The sequence below is a fragment of the Haliotis rufescens genome, unplaced genomic scaffold, assembly GCF_023055435.1.
Source record: "Haliotis rufescens isolate VD_foot unplaced genomic scaffold, xgHalRufe1.0.p SCAF_36, whole genome shotgun sequence".
In the NCBI taxonomy this organism is placed as follows: domain Eukaryota; kingdom Metazoa; phylum Mollusca; class Gastropoda; order Lepetellida; family Haliotidae; genus Haliotis; species Haliotis rufescens.
The window spans coordinates 679840-695602 of record NW_025964068.1 but is presented as its reverse complement, the minus strand read 5'-3'; the positions used below and the strand labels follow the sequence as shown (position 1 = coordinate 695602).

The 15763-nt window shown below is 37.7% G+C and overlaps 1 protein-coding gene across 1 annotated transcript in view; it reads left to right on the top strand.

The window, feature by feature from the left end:
• The window catches only part of LOC124119292 (tetratricopeptide repeat protein 28-like), a 309240-nt gene extending 301686 nt beyond the window's left edge, over positions 1–7554 (top strand). Inside the window, exon 16 of the mRNA XM_046481753.2 lies at positions 3490–7554. Coding sequence (XP_046337709.1) covers positions 3490–5178 — 1689 coding nt within the window. The 3' untranslated portion in view covers positions 5179–7554. The remainder of the gene's footprint in view (positions 1–3489) is intronic.
• Positions 7555–15763: the final 8209 nt, after the last annotated feature.

Genomic DNA, 15763 nt, shown 5'->3' with positions numbered 1-15763 from the left:
GTGTCTTAAAAAATATTAATGCACGAATTCCAGGAAGACTTGCAATGTTTCGGTAATGTTTATGAGAGAGGGAAAGGGATTTTGAAGCACAGAATTAAAGAATGACATTATATGATAAAGAGGTTAGCCAAGGCTAAATACAATGTTTATTCCTAATGCAGGATATTTACCATCCCCAAACACACTCGAGTGATAACCTCTATAGATTGCCTTGAACTACTTTATTAAAGTAAATCTGTCATCACCTTTATTAGAATAACATTCAGCAAATACTTCAATTTAGACTCATTAATTTAATTTAGACTCAGGGTTGTACTGACTCTCTGTGGCACCCTCAGCTATATTTTGAGATATTATAAATTGTTAATTGTTCTTGTAAATAAAATTGTAATTATTCTCCTTTGACTGCGGCTCTTTGCTGACTGATTCGCCCAAGAAAACCAGCACGCCATTTGAAAGGTTTTGTACACCAGAACAGAACCATAATAATAATACAGATAAAATCAAGATATCAGTTTAGTTACTTTATGACATTTACCTAAATGTACAGGAGTCAAATTCAAGATATTATACTTTACGAAAAGGACTAGTCTTCAAATACAACTTGCTTAGTATGGAAGTCATTCAAACTCCAACTAGACAAAACCTTTGAACAAATAATTTGTGTGAAGAGGGGAGATATACTGAATTATTTATCACACAATGCCAGTAGGATTTGAAGTCCATGTTCTACTTCTGCTACTGCACTTTGAGTGCAGAATCAGGTGGTCATGGACATTTGATTTTGAAATCATGACAGACATGATGACAGCAGAATAATTTGTCAATGATAAAAATGAGATGGTGCAATCTTTCAATAAATTTTGCCCTGATAGTACTGGTAAAGACAAATTATTCCAGTTGCGTGCCTTGTTGACATGGTGATGTCTGCCATGTGCACTCCAAACTCCACCTTATGATTTCAAACCAGGAAGTGGTGAAGTGTGAAAAACATCTGTAGATAATTGTAAATGAACTTATATCAGTCCTGTTTGTCCATCTTACTTTAGCAGTCTGTAAATATCTTCTCATAGACCACTATACAACTGAATCTAAAATACAACACGGTTGTTCCATCAAATGATTGCACCCGAATCTGTTCAAGAGGTTAAAATCCAAAATGCACTATGTTAAGATGTAATGAAATTAAGAACATGTGTAGTTTAGCTTTAGGCTGAAAATAACATATTCCAGATTTGTTTATGTTGTCGAGACTCCCTGATAACACTAACGTGACAGAAAACATTTACTGGCATTTTTACTTCATAAGTCAATGTTTTTTTACCAGCGTCCCCACGGTCATGTCAAATTTAAGAATCCTGAAACCTTAACCACCATGTGAGATACTTTATCATTTGAGCATGATACGCAATACATATAACAAACATCAGAAACTGTAATATGAGCAGTATACTGAAACTTAAAATCATGTTTTGTTTCTGAAAGTGTTGTCCATGATTTGTGCACATTGTTTGACCATTTTATGTTGTGTACTTATACTCTGTATACCTCAATATATAGCAATTTTAGTTTATTATGCCTCAAAGTGAGATTGACTAATCAGAGTGCAGAACTACTAACCCTCTATGAGCCTGTATACCCTCAGTAAAAATCCAAATTTTGTATTTTACTTATCCTGCATTACTCCTAAATGCATTCACTGCTTACCTTACGACAACAAAAAGACAACGTATGGCGATGGTCTTAAGTGAAGAAATAAAGATGTTTCACATTCCACTCCTGCTTTTTGCATGGACCATCGCTGCAGTCATGTGACTTTGATGACAAGTCGCCTTCTCCACGTGTCTCAGGAGACCTTCAGCTTTGGTTATAATTCTAAATTTTATCTGCAACGGGTTACGTATTCTTTTCATATAACTTTCACGAATTTGTGCAGTGGGTGATTTTGGCGTAAAAAGACTTCGTCTTTTTCCCGTAACGTGGCTTGTTGTTTCCCGCCATTTTGATTTTGTGTTACAATTGTTTACAATTCATAGCTATGTATGTATAACATATTCATGTGTTTTTAAATACAAGTAGCTTTGGTGTTACTTAGAGTTTGCGTGTATCAATGCTTGTATACACTTTCAACTCTAAGTATTTGCCGATAGAATATTGTGTAATTCTATGGCAATCTTCCAACTCAATTTCTATCAACAATTCTTTATTAATAATAACTTATGTACTACTAATTGTACAAAAAAAAATCTTCCAAAGATCCTCATGCACATAGTTTGGCTTGGATGCAGATTTGCTCTCCAGAATTCATATGTAATTTTTGTGCAGTTCAATGTGTGAAGCCCAGTTCTGGTGTCCCCCACTGTGATATTGCTGGAATATTGCTAAAAGTGGCGTAAAACCATACTCACTCACTCACTCACTCACTCACTCACTCACTCACTCACTCACTCACTCACTCTGCAGCCGGTATCTGCGATGGGTAATATGGCACCCGTCTTCCTAAGTCAACATTGCCAGTGGCTACTGTGAGTGTGGTACCTGCTCTTTATTCTCAGCACCTGGGACCTCCAGAACTATGATCTCTGCGACACCAGCGCTTGTGTCTCAAGATATCTTGACATCACAAACGAACCGTGACGCCAATGATGTTACATAGTAATAGAATAGATAGCAGCTCGTCATAAGGGAAAAGCGGACTACTATCAAGTTACAGTGGCCTTCAAATTTCAGATAACATGCAGGCATTTTTATGATAATTCTCTCCATTTTAGCTATAGTACTTGTTTAAACGGTTACATTTAGTGCATTATATATTCCATTGTTAACTTTGTGTTTACATTTAAGTGTTGTATCGTAAACATATGCACTGGTCTGGTCATTTCTAAGAGTTGTAAGTGTCAAGTTCTCTATTTGCGATAAAGATAGCATATAGTGTAAACATTTCAGCATAATACATTTGTTATGGTGTCTTTAGTTGGCATATACGGTGTCATATTAGATAAGCAGAAAATGTTTTTCTGTTGACCTTATATGACACCGTATACAACAACTAAAGATACCATAACTAATAGTATGTAACTTTGAAAGGCTGATACTTTCATTACCTTATTTTTAGTATCTAGTATTATGAAAGAGAAAGAAATAGATGTAGCTGTAGATATATTCTCAAAAATATCCACCGCCAGATGGTCTATAGGATAAAGTGTCTGCCTGGAGAGCATAAGGTCAGTTGCTGGATCCCCTGGTCACATCAAACCTAAAGATGGTACTTGTTACCTAACCTGGCTTTTGGCAATAATATGATAGATGATGTCAGTTTTATGTTTCGGAGTGTGGTATCCAGCTTAAACAGCTCCATGATATCTCACTGGCCTGGCACTATAAAAGCAGCATACCAGTACAAGAACATGTGCACACACACATTGTTGCTATATAATTGCAAATAATCTTGAACCTATCATTTAAAGTATATATCTTTTGTTGTTTCAGGGAGATGTAGATGGAAAACATCAAAAACAGATAATAAAATCAGGTCTGCTTGATCCATCCTTGCAGCTGTCCCATCAGAACAGAATTAGAAGTATGTACCCTCCACATGGCCATGAATCTGGGAGCTTGTCTAGTAGTCCAACACTAACAGATACAGGTGACAGCCCAGGTCTCCATCCATCAAGTTCCAGTAATGTTGTGGTAGACCTCAGCATGTCTAGCGACACTGTATCAGTTATGTCAGAATCTGTTGTTTCATCACAAAGTGACACTGAATCAACTTTGCTAGGCAATGAGCAGCTTGCCTTCAAGTTCACTGCAGGCAACTTACAAGACACATGTAATAATGAAAGGTTGAGGCAACATAGTGTTTCCAGCAATACCTCATGTTCATCCTCAACTTCATTGTCAAAATCATCTTTGTCAAAAGTTAATGATACAACTGTTTATAACCTACAGTCTTCCACAAGTAAGAAAGTGATGGATCCTCAAGAAATTGCAAAAAGGGTTATGGCTGATATGCCAATCATGAGAGAGGTGATTGAAAAAATGCAAGAAATAAGTCTAGTGCAATCAGAAATGAACAGTCATAAAATACGACAAGTATCCTCAAACATTGTTTCAAAACAGCATACTTTGTCAATGGTTAATGAAGAGTCAACAAAGGAACCTTGTATTCATTCACCACTCCTTCAACACACCAAAGAGAGAGTTCCAAATCCTGCTTACATTCCAATCAGAGTACAAAGCCGTTCTCTTTCAACCTATTTACATCAAAAGATAGGGAAGCAAACAAATTCATCGGAGGTGCCTGAAACAGTAAGAAGTTTAGTGCCAAGTGTCATCCAGGTAACAAGTGGTCAAACAGGAGAAAATAGTATATCCTCTGACAACAGTGAGGGTGCAGATTCAAATTTGCAGTCCTCAGTATCTAGTGGCTATCATTCAGAGAAAAATGTGACCAGTGATATGACTTATCATGCAAAGGAAGACAGAAACTCCTACACAAAAGATTTTGTTAACAATGGTCGCAGCTCGTACAGTTCTTCTTCACATGCATTGTCATCTTTCCGACCATACAAGCCTGCTTCTCCAATGGTCAGGACAAATGCAGTTCAGAGTCGACCTGATAGCACAACCAGTACAAGTAGCCAATACTCGACATCTTCCTCAGGTCTCTCAGCCATCTATAGACCCATCAGTGAGATAGTCACAACAGCCTCTTCACCTAATCCTTCACATTCTGATTTCAGAAAATGGAAAGAACTATCTTCCACTTCCTTGACTCATAAGAAAACAATAGCCCATGATTCAGTGACAAAACCAAAGATGAAAGTGAGTTTTTCTGAATCTGAAACAGATCGGTCTTCCAACACAAGTTGTAAGGACATGTCAGCACACAATATGCCATTTAATTGTGATGTAAATAAAACTCTTTCTTGTCCAAAGGAATATGATAAGTTCTTGGAATGCCAAAGTGGTGGCAAATTTTGTAACAGTGACCTGCCAACTCTGGCAAGAGAACATGAAGTCTTAAATTCACCACAAACACAAGTTTCAGAAGAAGATGGTGGTACACCAGTGACAGACATTGCTAGTAGCTCTAAATCTTCAGCGAAAGTTACATATCTGGACAAGGACAAGTGTGCCCTTCTAAAACGTCACATGCTACAATCATCTAAGTGCTGACTTTACTACGGAATAATGAATAACAAGCCACAGGCCATGGTACATTGTCACTGTGTGTCATTGTGAAAACAATTAATAAGAAATGTATAGAACATGCCACATCTCATCCTTGATAAATCCCTGTTGGTGTTGGTGTCATCACCAGTGACTTTCTGTCATTGTCAAAATGTAACCATATGTGGTCTTGGCTGCAGCTGTACATTAGTATATTACATTTTTATCTTGTGTGTCAGTTGCTGTCTGACCATCATTTTCAGTAGGTAGCTGTTAATCAGTGAGTGTCTTCTGTACATTAATGTGTGTTAGTGCCAATGTATAATATTTAACTTCTTTGAGAGGCATTTAGAAGTTGGAATACTAAGTAAGGATAAGATATATGAGGTTGGTGCTGAGGGCTTTCACTTTATGTTGATGGCTTCTTGTCAAAAGAACTCAAAGACTTCAAAATCAGAAAACTACAACAAGCCATCAACATCAAAAGACCCCAACTATCAATCAACTGTCATCAAGGCTATTATATACCCCCCTGCTTACCATCAACTCATCAAAGACCCCAGTCAGTTATAATCCTTTTGTTTATATTACTGGCTTCACCCATTCGTTTATATCCCTCCCTTCACCTGCCAGTATGTTTACCCTTTTGTGTACATATAGCAGGCTTCTCCACCCTAGTGTAACTACATCTGTATAAACACTGCCTCCTTCCTGTATATATACATGTACTTGTCAACCATACTCACCTGCTTGATAACAGTGTTAGAACCTACACCAAAGTGTTGCTCCTAATTGTAATAAAGAAGGTGTTCATCCATATATCTTATCCCTACTTGTATAATGTTGTATGGCATGTACATAGACATGTAAGGAATATATATGTATATGTTTAAGATCATGTTTTATTTGATTTTGAGGAATTTTCTATATTCCTGTATGAAGAGAGATCTCAATACATCGCTTATATTCATGGAAATCTGTTTTCATACTTTCCACACACAGAACCCACATTAGCTTTATCAGATATATTTTTTCTATTTATAATTGAAAATATGTATTGTCATTACCTCAACAAGTGTCAAGTACTGGATGAAACAGTGAGCAAATCAATATATGAGCAATATTCAGCTCAGCTGGCCAGAGACCAGTACAGTTTGACATCTGTAGTCTTGCCCTCTTTTGACTTTTGTCTACCCCCCATGTGGTGGGGGTGGGGTGGGGTATAGTCTATGCCTAATGTGTCCATCCATTGTAAACATGCAAAAACTGTTCAATATATTTTAACAGAAATTGGCAGATAAATCAACAGGTCGTGAAGTGGTTTCTTTTGCCATTGACATATTTTTTGCATATGTAATATTCTTGATTTCATAGAAACATTTTGCACTAATTCTCAAAAGGGTGGTGTGAGCTTCGTTTCCGGAGCACAACTTGAAAACCATGCAAGACTTTTCATCTAAACCTGGGACATGTATTAAACAGGGGTAGAAGTGACACCTTTTGCTGTTGAGGAATTTTTCAAAGTTTAATTTTACTTGCTTTCATGGAGGGGAGATGTCATTTCCGGAGCAGAACTAAAAAAACAACCTAACTCACCATTCTTATCCAAACTTGGTACATGTATAAATCAGGGGATGAAGTGGTGCCTTTTGCCATTTAGGAATTTTAATTATTTGTTTTCCTCTTTCCATGGCAAAAGTTTGACTTTGACTCTATTCATAGTGGTGTGTACCTGACATAGAAATACAAAGTTTTCGAATCCAAATTCCATGGTATTGTTTTGATAGCAGCTCAATAACTACACTTGTAGACGGACAGAGAGACTAGATAGAAATTCTCTCATCAAGTTGGACTTGAAGTAACAGCCAGATAATTTGTCCTTTCGAAAATGTTGGGGTGGTGGGCTCGTGTTCTAATTCAGCGACTTGCTCCATCTGCACCGGCTGTAATAGTTGATATGGGCAGAGCATAATGCCCAAGTCAAAACCATGTCCAAAACAAAGTAACAGACCAAAATGGACAAGCACCCATGTGATGGGTTGAGGGGGTTCGTTTAACCCGACATGGTTTCACAGTTTGTAATTGCATTAAACAAAGACAGAAAATTATTTCTGTGTCAACAATAACACAATCAATTTATTTACATTCGTTAACAACACAATTTATCAAAAACATATAAAATAAAAATATTTTTTAAACTTATCCTATCACACACTATGTATTTATCCAATCCAGTCAAATCCTTGAACCCATTTACAAGCTTCAAAAACATGTCACCTGAAGTAGTATAGAATAGGGGTTCTGGACCACTTCCACTGGAGCCAGATTTATTACCTATACTGCTACTACAGGGGGGATTTATTATGCAAAAATGATTATGCGATTTAACGATAGTCATGAGATTAAGTTAAATTGACTCTAGCTCACCACCACCTGTAGTCTATGATATAAATTTTTATAGGTAATGATGGTTCTTGAGCCAGATTTATTACCTATACTGCTACTACAGGGGGGATTTTTTATGCCAAAATGATTATGTGATTTTACGATAGTCATGAGTTGTATTAAACGAAACATCAATATTAATTAATAATGAATAAAATTTACTATAGCCCACGAGGATATTGGAAAGGTGTAGGAGCAATAAAAAAATTAGCAACCGCGGCCAAGGTATCTAAAGATGTGGCTAAGGATTGGTTAAAGAAACAAGCGATGTGGCAAATATACTTACCGGCACCGCGTTATATACCGAGGAAGAAGTTTGATATTTTTACAACGAATGAAGTTCATCAGGCTGACCTCTTGTTTCTTCCCCACGATAAGGTAAAACGCAAAACGTATAAATACGCTTTAACGGTAGTGGATGTGGCTAGTCGATACAAAGAGGCTGAGCCATTAACCTCGAAAGAATCAACAGAGGTAGCTAATGCACTGAGTCGCATATAAAAACGCAGACCGCTAAAATGGCCTAAGCTATTTTAAGTAGATCCCGGTCGCGAGTTTATGGGATCGGTAACTAAACTGTTAACAAAGAACGATGTCGAAATTGTCCTTGGTGAAAGAGAGGCCCACCGCAGTCAAGCTATCGTCGAAAGATTTAACAGGACATTAGCGGAACGTTTGTTTGGCTATCAGTATGGGATCGAAATGAAATCTGAGCGATTGAGATCAACCGAATGGGTGACACGTTTATCAGCCGTTGTATCAGCGCTGAATAATGAAGTAACGAGATTAATAGGGAAGAAACCATCCGATGCTATTAAAATGAAATCCGTGACTTCTGAATCTTCAGCACCGAGGAGAGGCAAAGAACGAAAACTTCCAGATAGAGTAAGGGTAAGATATTTATACCAGCCCGGTGAACTCGAAGGAGGCCTACGTCGCGCAACCGATCCCATATGGTCCCTTAAGACATATAACATTAGTCGATTGGTTACGAAAGAAGGAGAGCCTATTCTTTATTATCTTCAAGATGGACCGGGTAGGGCATTTGTACGAGAAGAGTTGTTCATAGTTCCCGACGGTACGGTATTACCACCATAACCATAAGCATAGGTAGTTACACCATCATTATCAATCCATCTCTTTGTATCTAAGGGGGATAATGATGTCTTGTTCATTCTTAATCCATATATCCTATGATTGTAACTTCTTAAAGAGTTCATCTCGTGTTTGAACGTTCTACCGTTGAATAATGATTCTTTATACTGTTCGTGTTTGATATGCTTTTTTACAACATACTTCTTAACGCTCTTAGCTTTTCTTATCTCTCCATTATCAGACTTTTTTATAGAATACATCTTAGGTCTTAATCCTACATACTCCGCTATAGGGGTCCCAGCACATTCATCCTTCATCTTACCTAACACCTTTTTATTTACTACGCTGTGCAGTGGATTATCTTTTGGGTAATCGCTCGTGTCGTACATATCTATTTTTTCTGCCATATCTTTATACACATCCTCGGTTTGTATTTCCATCAACAAAGAATCTGTATCGGTATATAGCACCTCGCATCTATCACCGTATTGCTTCTTAAGTTCGTTGTAATAAAAGTCATACATTAAGTGTTTTGACAAGTCGAGAATACTCATACCGACGTACACCGGTCTGTTGAATTTTATATTACTCTTCTGCATATGCAACGCGGCTAAGTCATTATCGAATATCTTGCTTCTGTTAAAAGCCGGACTTGCTATAAGTTTCCTGAGTCTTTCTTCCTCATTAGATCTGACTAATTTAACATCAACACGCTTCCTTAGATTCTCCATAGTTTTACCAAATACCGAGTTATTCATGAGCTTATACAGATTCTTTTCGAAATCGCTGGTAGCTATCTTTCTTAAATCTGTGTTCAACCTTATATAGGGCTCCATCCAAGGGCTTTGATCAAACTTTAGAACTCTGTGTATTTTCTTAAGTTTCATACCTAACGATATATACAACTGGAGATTTCTGTAGTGAACTATATATTTTGTTTTATCCATCAAATTTGGTACGAGTTTTTCTACGTTAGCTAACCTACTATTACCCATCAAGGAGCGTTGATATTCCGACATCCAATCTTTATTAACCATTAATCTTTCGGGAGCTAGCGGATAACTGTTATGGTCTTTATTTAACGAACTTGGATATTCCAAGTCAAATTCTAGTATGTACCCTTTATTCTCATCATTATTATGGATATCATCGACCCACTCAAAACCATCCGTGGGTAAAGGTTGACTCATAGCCCATCCGTACAAATTGTTAGCGTCGAGATATAATATGTGAGTGTCAGGTTTACTCGGATCGTATCCTTCCACTAATTTATTATTAGCTTTAGAATACCTTTTCGCCGCCATCGATATACCACCTCTTAATCCTTTCTCAATAAACAAGTGCATATCGTAATCTGTGAGTAATTTTAGTTCTACGCCGGTCTTCTTCAACAATGCATCCCACGATAGTCCGGGACTGGAATAGTACCATGCCAGGTCCAAGCCGTATTGTTTTAAACATGTCTTTCTAAATATCTCGAATATATCGGCGAGTAACAGTACATCGGTTTTTAAGTACAGATCGTGATAATCGCCTAAATTCTTACAACCTAATTTATCCCAGACCGTCAGAGCGTGTTCATAATCGGCATCTGTTATTCTAGATTCTGTTAAGTTGCTATAGAATGATTCGAGGGGTGGTAATTCAGTTTCTTCGAATCTAGACCAATCATCCATATATTCGTAAGGATATACACCTTTTCTCAGCAACAAATGACGAGTTATCTTATTGGTATATTGATTTGTTATCGCGAAGTCATCGGGATTGTTCGCATTAGCTAAATTGTCCAGGGAAGATAACAGAAACTGTACGGAGTCTATGAATCTAAGCCCATTACTTTGCTTTATTCTAGATTTCCCATCCTTGTCCCTATAATGTATAGGTTTAGTCAACGAGAACGATATGTATTTTTCCATATTATTAGGAATGCACGTTAAACCGCCGTCGGTCTTTGAGATAGCTTGCATAATGAGATGTGAATCGTATCCCCTAAGGTTATGAAACACAACGGGGATGGGTATTGTTTGAGAATTCATTTTTAGTTTCAAATTACACTCGTTATGAGCGGCCCCCCGATAATTACCCGTGACGTGGCAATGATCTCTTATGGAATCCCCATCCAGGGGTTTATTACAAACGTGACAACTCGTTGACTTCTTATGCGCCCTCCAATCATCCCTCCTCATACGCATGGGTTTCTTACACGATAATTTTTCCCTGATTATTCTCTCTTCATTTTGTAAATATTCTTGAAACTTTCCCGCTGCATCGGGACCTCTGTAAATCACGGGAGGGTTTGTTTTCCCATCATACCTTACAACTATATATCCAAACCCACAAGGAATATGTTCTTGAGTTTTGTAGGTAAAACTACTATCAGTATTATTATGGTTGGTATTTTCAATGGGTTTGATAAGCGCTTCGAAGTCTGCATAAATTACGTACGGTACTGGCATTTGATTACAATAATGTTCAAATTTTAATATATCGATCCTGATAGCGGTCTGTCCAACACCTCTACAGTCTTCTTTATGCGCTTCTAATAGATCTTGTCTGCTGTACCCATGTAGGCATCTTTCGCAGAAATATTTCTTTCCCTTATATTTAGTTTGATCGTATAGCAGCCTGTTTAAACTCTTTATCCACGTATATTTATATTTACCATCTTTTTCGATCAGAAATGAATTGATTCTCGGGATATTTTCCGGAGCGGAGCTTATCCTGTGTACAACAATTCCTTTAGAATGTCCGAAAACATTTATAGCTAAATTATTTTGCTTTTCCACCTTATCAATTTGTGATATTGGTGTAGGTTCGTCTATACCATCGAAGTTGAGTCCATCGTTTTGGGGATAGCTAGAAGGTCTATCCGGATGCTTGTCTACGGGGAACAATGCAGATCTTATCATCATTCTTAAACAGTCATCGGATTTATTTTTTACGTTAATTATGGCTTTTTTCTTCTTATAATACGGGGATAAATCTATATAAGATCCACCTTTGAAGGGCATATAATTTGCTATATCTAAATATAAACTATCGATTTTATCCACACCCCAACCAGAACCTCTATTAGTCCAGCGTTCTAAAGTTTCCTGTATTCTCTGAATTGATGTATCTAATGATGCGTTTATAGTATCGGATTCGGTTATAACTTCTTGATTGCTACGGAAATATGGTTCGGTATATTCGGTGCTATCGTCTGTGTTACTTTTACTCAATGTCATTTTAATCGTCAGCTGGTATTTTATACTATGTAAATCATCTAATTCCTCGTTAATTTTACTCAATATGATGGGCTTAATATCGTTAACATCCATGTTGGAATTAATATCCATCTTCCAACCTCTTAGATATTTACCAACGCCGGCGGATGTGGGTACAAATATTAATTCTTGTTGTTTATCATCATCATTATCATTATGTTTATTCTCAACATCGTCATTATTATCTAGTAAAGCAATCAATTCAGCTCTTCTCATTCGAGAATAACCTCTCAGCCCACTGTTTCTCGCTTGAGCTTTGAGTTCCCTAACAGTCTGGGGTTTGTTGTATTCCAAACCGAGTAAGGTAATCAATTCAGCTTTTCTCATACGAGAATATCCACGCAGTCCACTTTGCTTTGCCATAGCTTTTAATTCTCTGACAAAAACCATTGTGGTTGAATGGTATATGCAAAATGAGACAAATGTCTAATTGGTTGTTTTCATATATCTAAATACGTATTCTCCCCAACCTATTCCTCTCATTGATGTAATCTCTCTTCCTAGCATTAATAATCTGGTTCCTGACCCTATCAGCACCGTGTTTCTTGCATAAACAATAACGACCTTTGACCCCTATCCCGCATTCAGAACACTTATAGTTTATGTGTCCGCGCCTGATGTAATAATTGTGTATACCGCAGTAAATTTCATCAACACAGCGTCGATTACAAAGAGTCGTCTTACCCATGAGTGTAAACTTGCAGTTATTCATGGTATATACATCTATCATATCATTTGTCTAAATGCAAATCACATCTACACTGTGAGATATTGATTAGGCTATTTATAGATCATGGTTTATGCATAGCCACAGCTGTCACTGCGTATTCATGGTATAGCTGAAAATCAATAGAGCAGATAACCCAATAATAATAAATGTGACCTCTCGGTTCTTTTGTTCCTCTGACGGTGTATAAAACTGACTCATTGTTGGTCTCGGTATTGGGTCTAGCTTTTTTCCCAAAAACGAGGAAGTATTCGTGCATGGCAGATTCAACATCCTTAAACGTTTGAATTGAATGTCCTTCCTTAAGCAGTTTTTCATGAATAAAGTCTAATCTCTTCATTCTCTGCTGTGTATATTGTAACTGGGCTGCTTGGTATTGTTCTAAAGCTTTGTTATGTCGTTTACGCTCCTCTTCAACTTCTTTAGCGTTTGATTCCCTCATACTGGAAAATAAATAATTACTCCCCGAAAAAGCTAGAGCATTAACAACAGCTCCACCGACCATCATCGCAATTGTTGCCATGTTTAATAATATAAAATATTCAAATGTTTAATAATATAAAATATTCAAATGTTTAATTACTTCATTATGTCTTCCGGGATAAGTCCTTGTTTGATGAGCATATCCTTCGTTGCCATAGCCAATCCAATATCAAGAATGGCCATACCTATGTCAAATCCATTAAAATCTAGCTTGGGAGCTGTGGCTTTAGTAATCATTTTAGCCATACGGGCATAGCCAATGGCCAAGCCGGTGACCACCGCTGAATGATACGTCGCGTTTACCAACATTTTACCGTCTGTAACTGGAGTAGTCATGCTTCTTATAGCATTATATGCGGGCTAACCTCTAATTAAACTTGTTGTTGCGGCGGGGGTGACGTTTTCTCTTCTCCGGTCTTATAAAAGAACCATACAGCCGCTATACCAGCAACTCCTACTAGTGCCCATGTTTTAATCGGATTAATATTTGAATTACTTATTAATTTCGCTTTGCGCGCCAGTCCTCCCTTTCTTCCTGCAGCTATTTTTTTGGGGTTCTTAGTAACTCTGGGTTTCTCATTCACATGTGGTGCATTCACATCCTCATTCACATGTGGTGGTTCCTCATTCACTCGTTGTTCCGCAATCTGTTGTTGTTCCTCGTTCACTTGTTGTTGTGTGTTCACAATCTGTTGTGGTGTCACCTGTTGTGATTGTGTTTCCGCAATCTGTTGAGTCTCCATTATTATTAAGTGGGCATGTATGTTTAAATTGACAATACCTAGCCGTTATTAAAGCTGTGGTGAACGGAGCTAAGAACATTCCGAATCTATGATAAAACTCACAGCTCACTGAGCTTATAGCGTGTTCGATGAATGGGTCTTTCTCGAGAGATTCGCATAAATACATGCGATGTTCTGCCGGGATGGGGAGAAACGTACTAGCTACGGCTGTGTATAGTTGAAATATAGAAGACCCTATCGTTTTAGTCATGGTAGCTCCCAGTCTAGACTCGTAACGCGCGTACAGTTTTTTAATCTCTTCGTCGGTCATGTTATCAATTTTTTCGATGGTATAATTTTCTCCCAAATATTGGGAACATTTTCCACCGGCTACCAAAGCGGCGAGTCTTTCTCTATGTTTATCTACATGTTGATCAGGCTCAGATTCTTTGAGCATTTGTTCGATGAGTTCGTCGCATTCCATAATGTAATACCTAAGGAGATATTTAAGTCTAACATAATATAAAATGACATAGCCAATACAACCAGTAATAATGAACTGTTGCGAAAGAATGAGGATTTCGAACCACATTTTATGTTCAATTTATCATATTTTTGCTATAATTTTGCTACATTTTGCTACATTTTTGCTATAATTTTGCTATATTTTGCTATAATTTGCTAAGCAATTGCATAAGCAGCTAGTTGATCGGTTTTTAATACGAGTTTACAGTGCTTCGTTGCCGCTAACTGTTTTCTGACTTGATCTCGTTCACCCTTGGTATAAATGACATCATTTTCGCGTAAACATTCCTCGAATGAATCTCGATCTTTGCAATGAAACAGTGCTACCCATTTGGTCTGCTGTCTGAGATCTTTCAGGACAGAGTTGTATTTTTGAGTAAGTACCCAAACGCTATGTTGAGTATGCCGTCCGGAGAATGCTAAATACGAAAGCATATCTTTCTTTTTTGTTAGTTCTTTACTCGCGCTGCAGTCGTCTATTACGAAAAGGGTTGATTCTCCTTTGTCTTTCTCGTGACATACTCGGAGACCCCGTCGTCATTCATTACCCAATCTCTGGATAAGTATGTTTTATTAACGCTTATAGTCGGGCACAGAATAATAATATGATCGAAAACGTCCCGATAATGACTTTCTAAAATATCTAGAATAAAAGCTGTTTTCCCGCAGCCCGTTTGCCCGCATATGATAGCGCAGTGCGGATCTTTAGGTAAAAGATTATTAATAGATTGCTTGCACGAATCTCCCATTCTATATATTAAGTTGCGCATCCATAATCACGTACAAATATATGTTTAATTTACCAGCCGATTCCTGAAGCTTCGTTATCTGTATGGTGGCACCCTCGCTAGCATTTTCTATTCTCCTCCCACTGCCGTGTAATTGGTCATCGTCCGTTGTTCGCATGTCGAGCCATAGCGCGTACTTCGTGGTGAGGTATTCACCCATCGATACACTCCCTAGAGACAGATCTTTCACGACGGCGTTAACTTCCGGAGAACGTTTTATAGAAGGAAGTTTTTTAATCTCATCCCACTGGTGATACGCTAGCATTCCTTGGCTATATAGTTGATTAGGAACGCCCTTGATAGTCAATTCTACTTTTGTAATCTTGGGATTGTAGAACTTCTCGGTATTTCTTTTAAACGCATCGGAGGGGTCCTCGAACAACATTAAAATACCCTTCAACGACCTCGTGGGAACGTTTAGATTGATGTTCCACATCGTATCTTTTTTGTCCCTCGTGATCTTTCGGTGTCGCAGCACGCGATCGTACAAAATGGCTAAACTTCCGGTATACTGGCTACGAATTTGTCTGGCTAATTCGG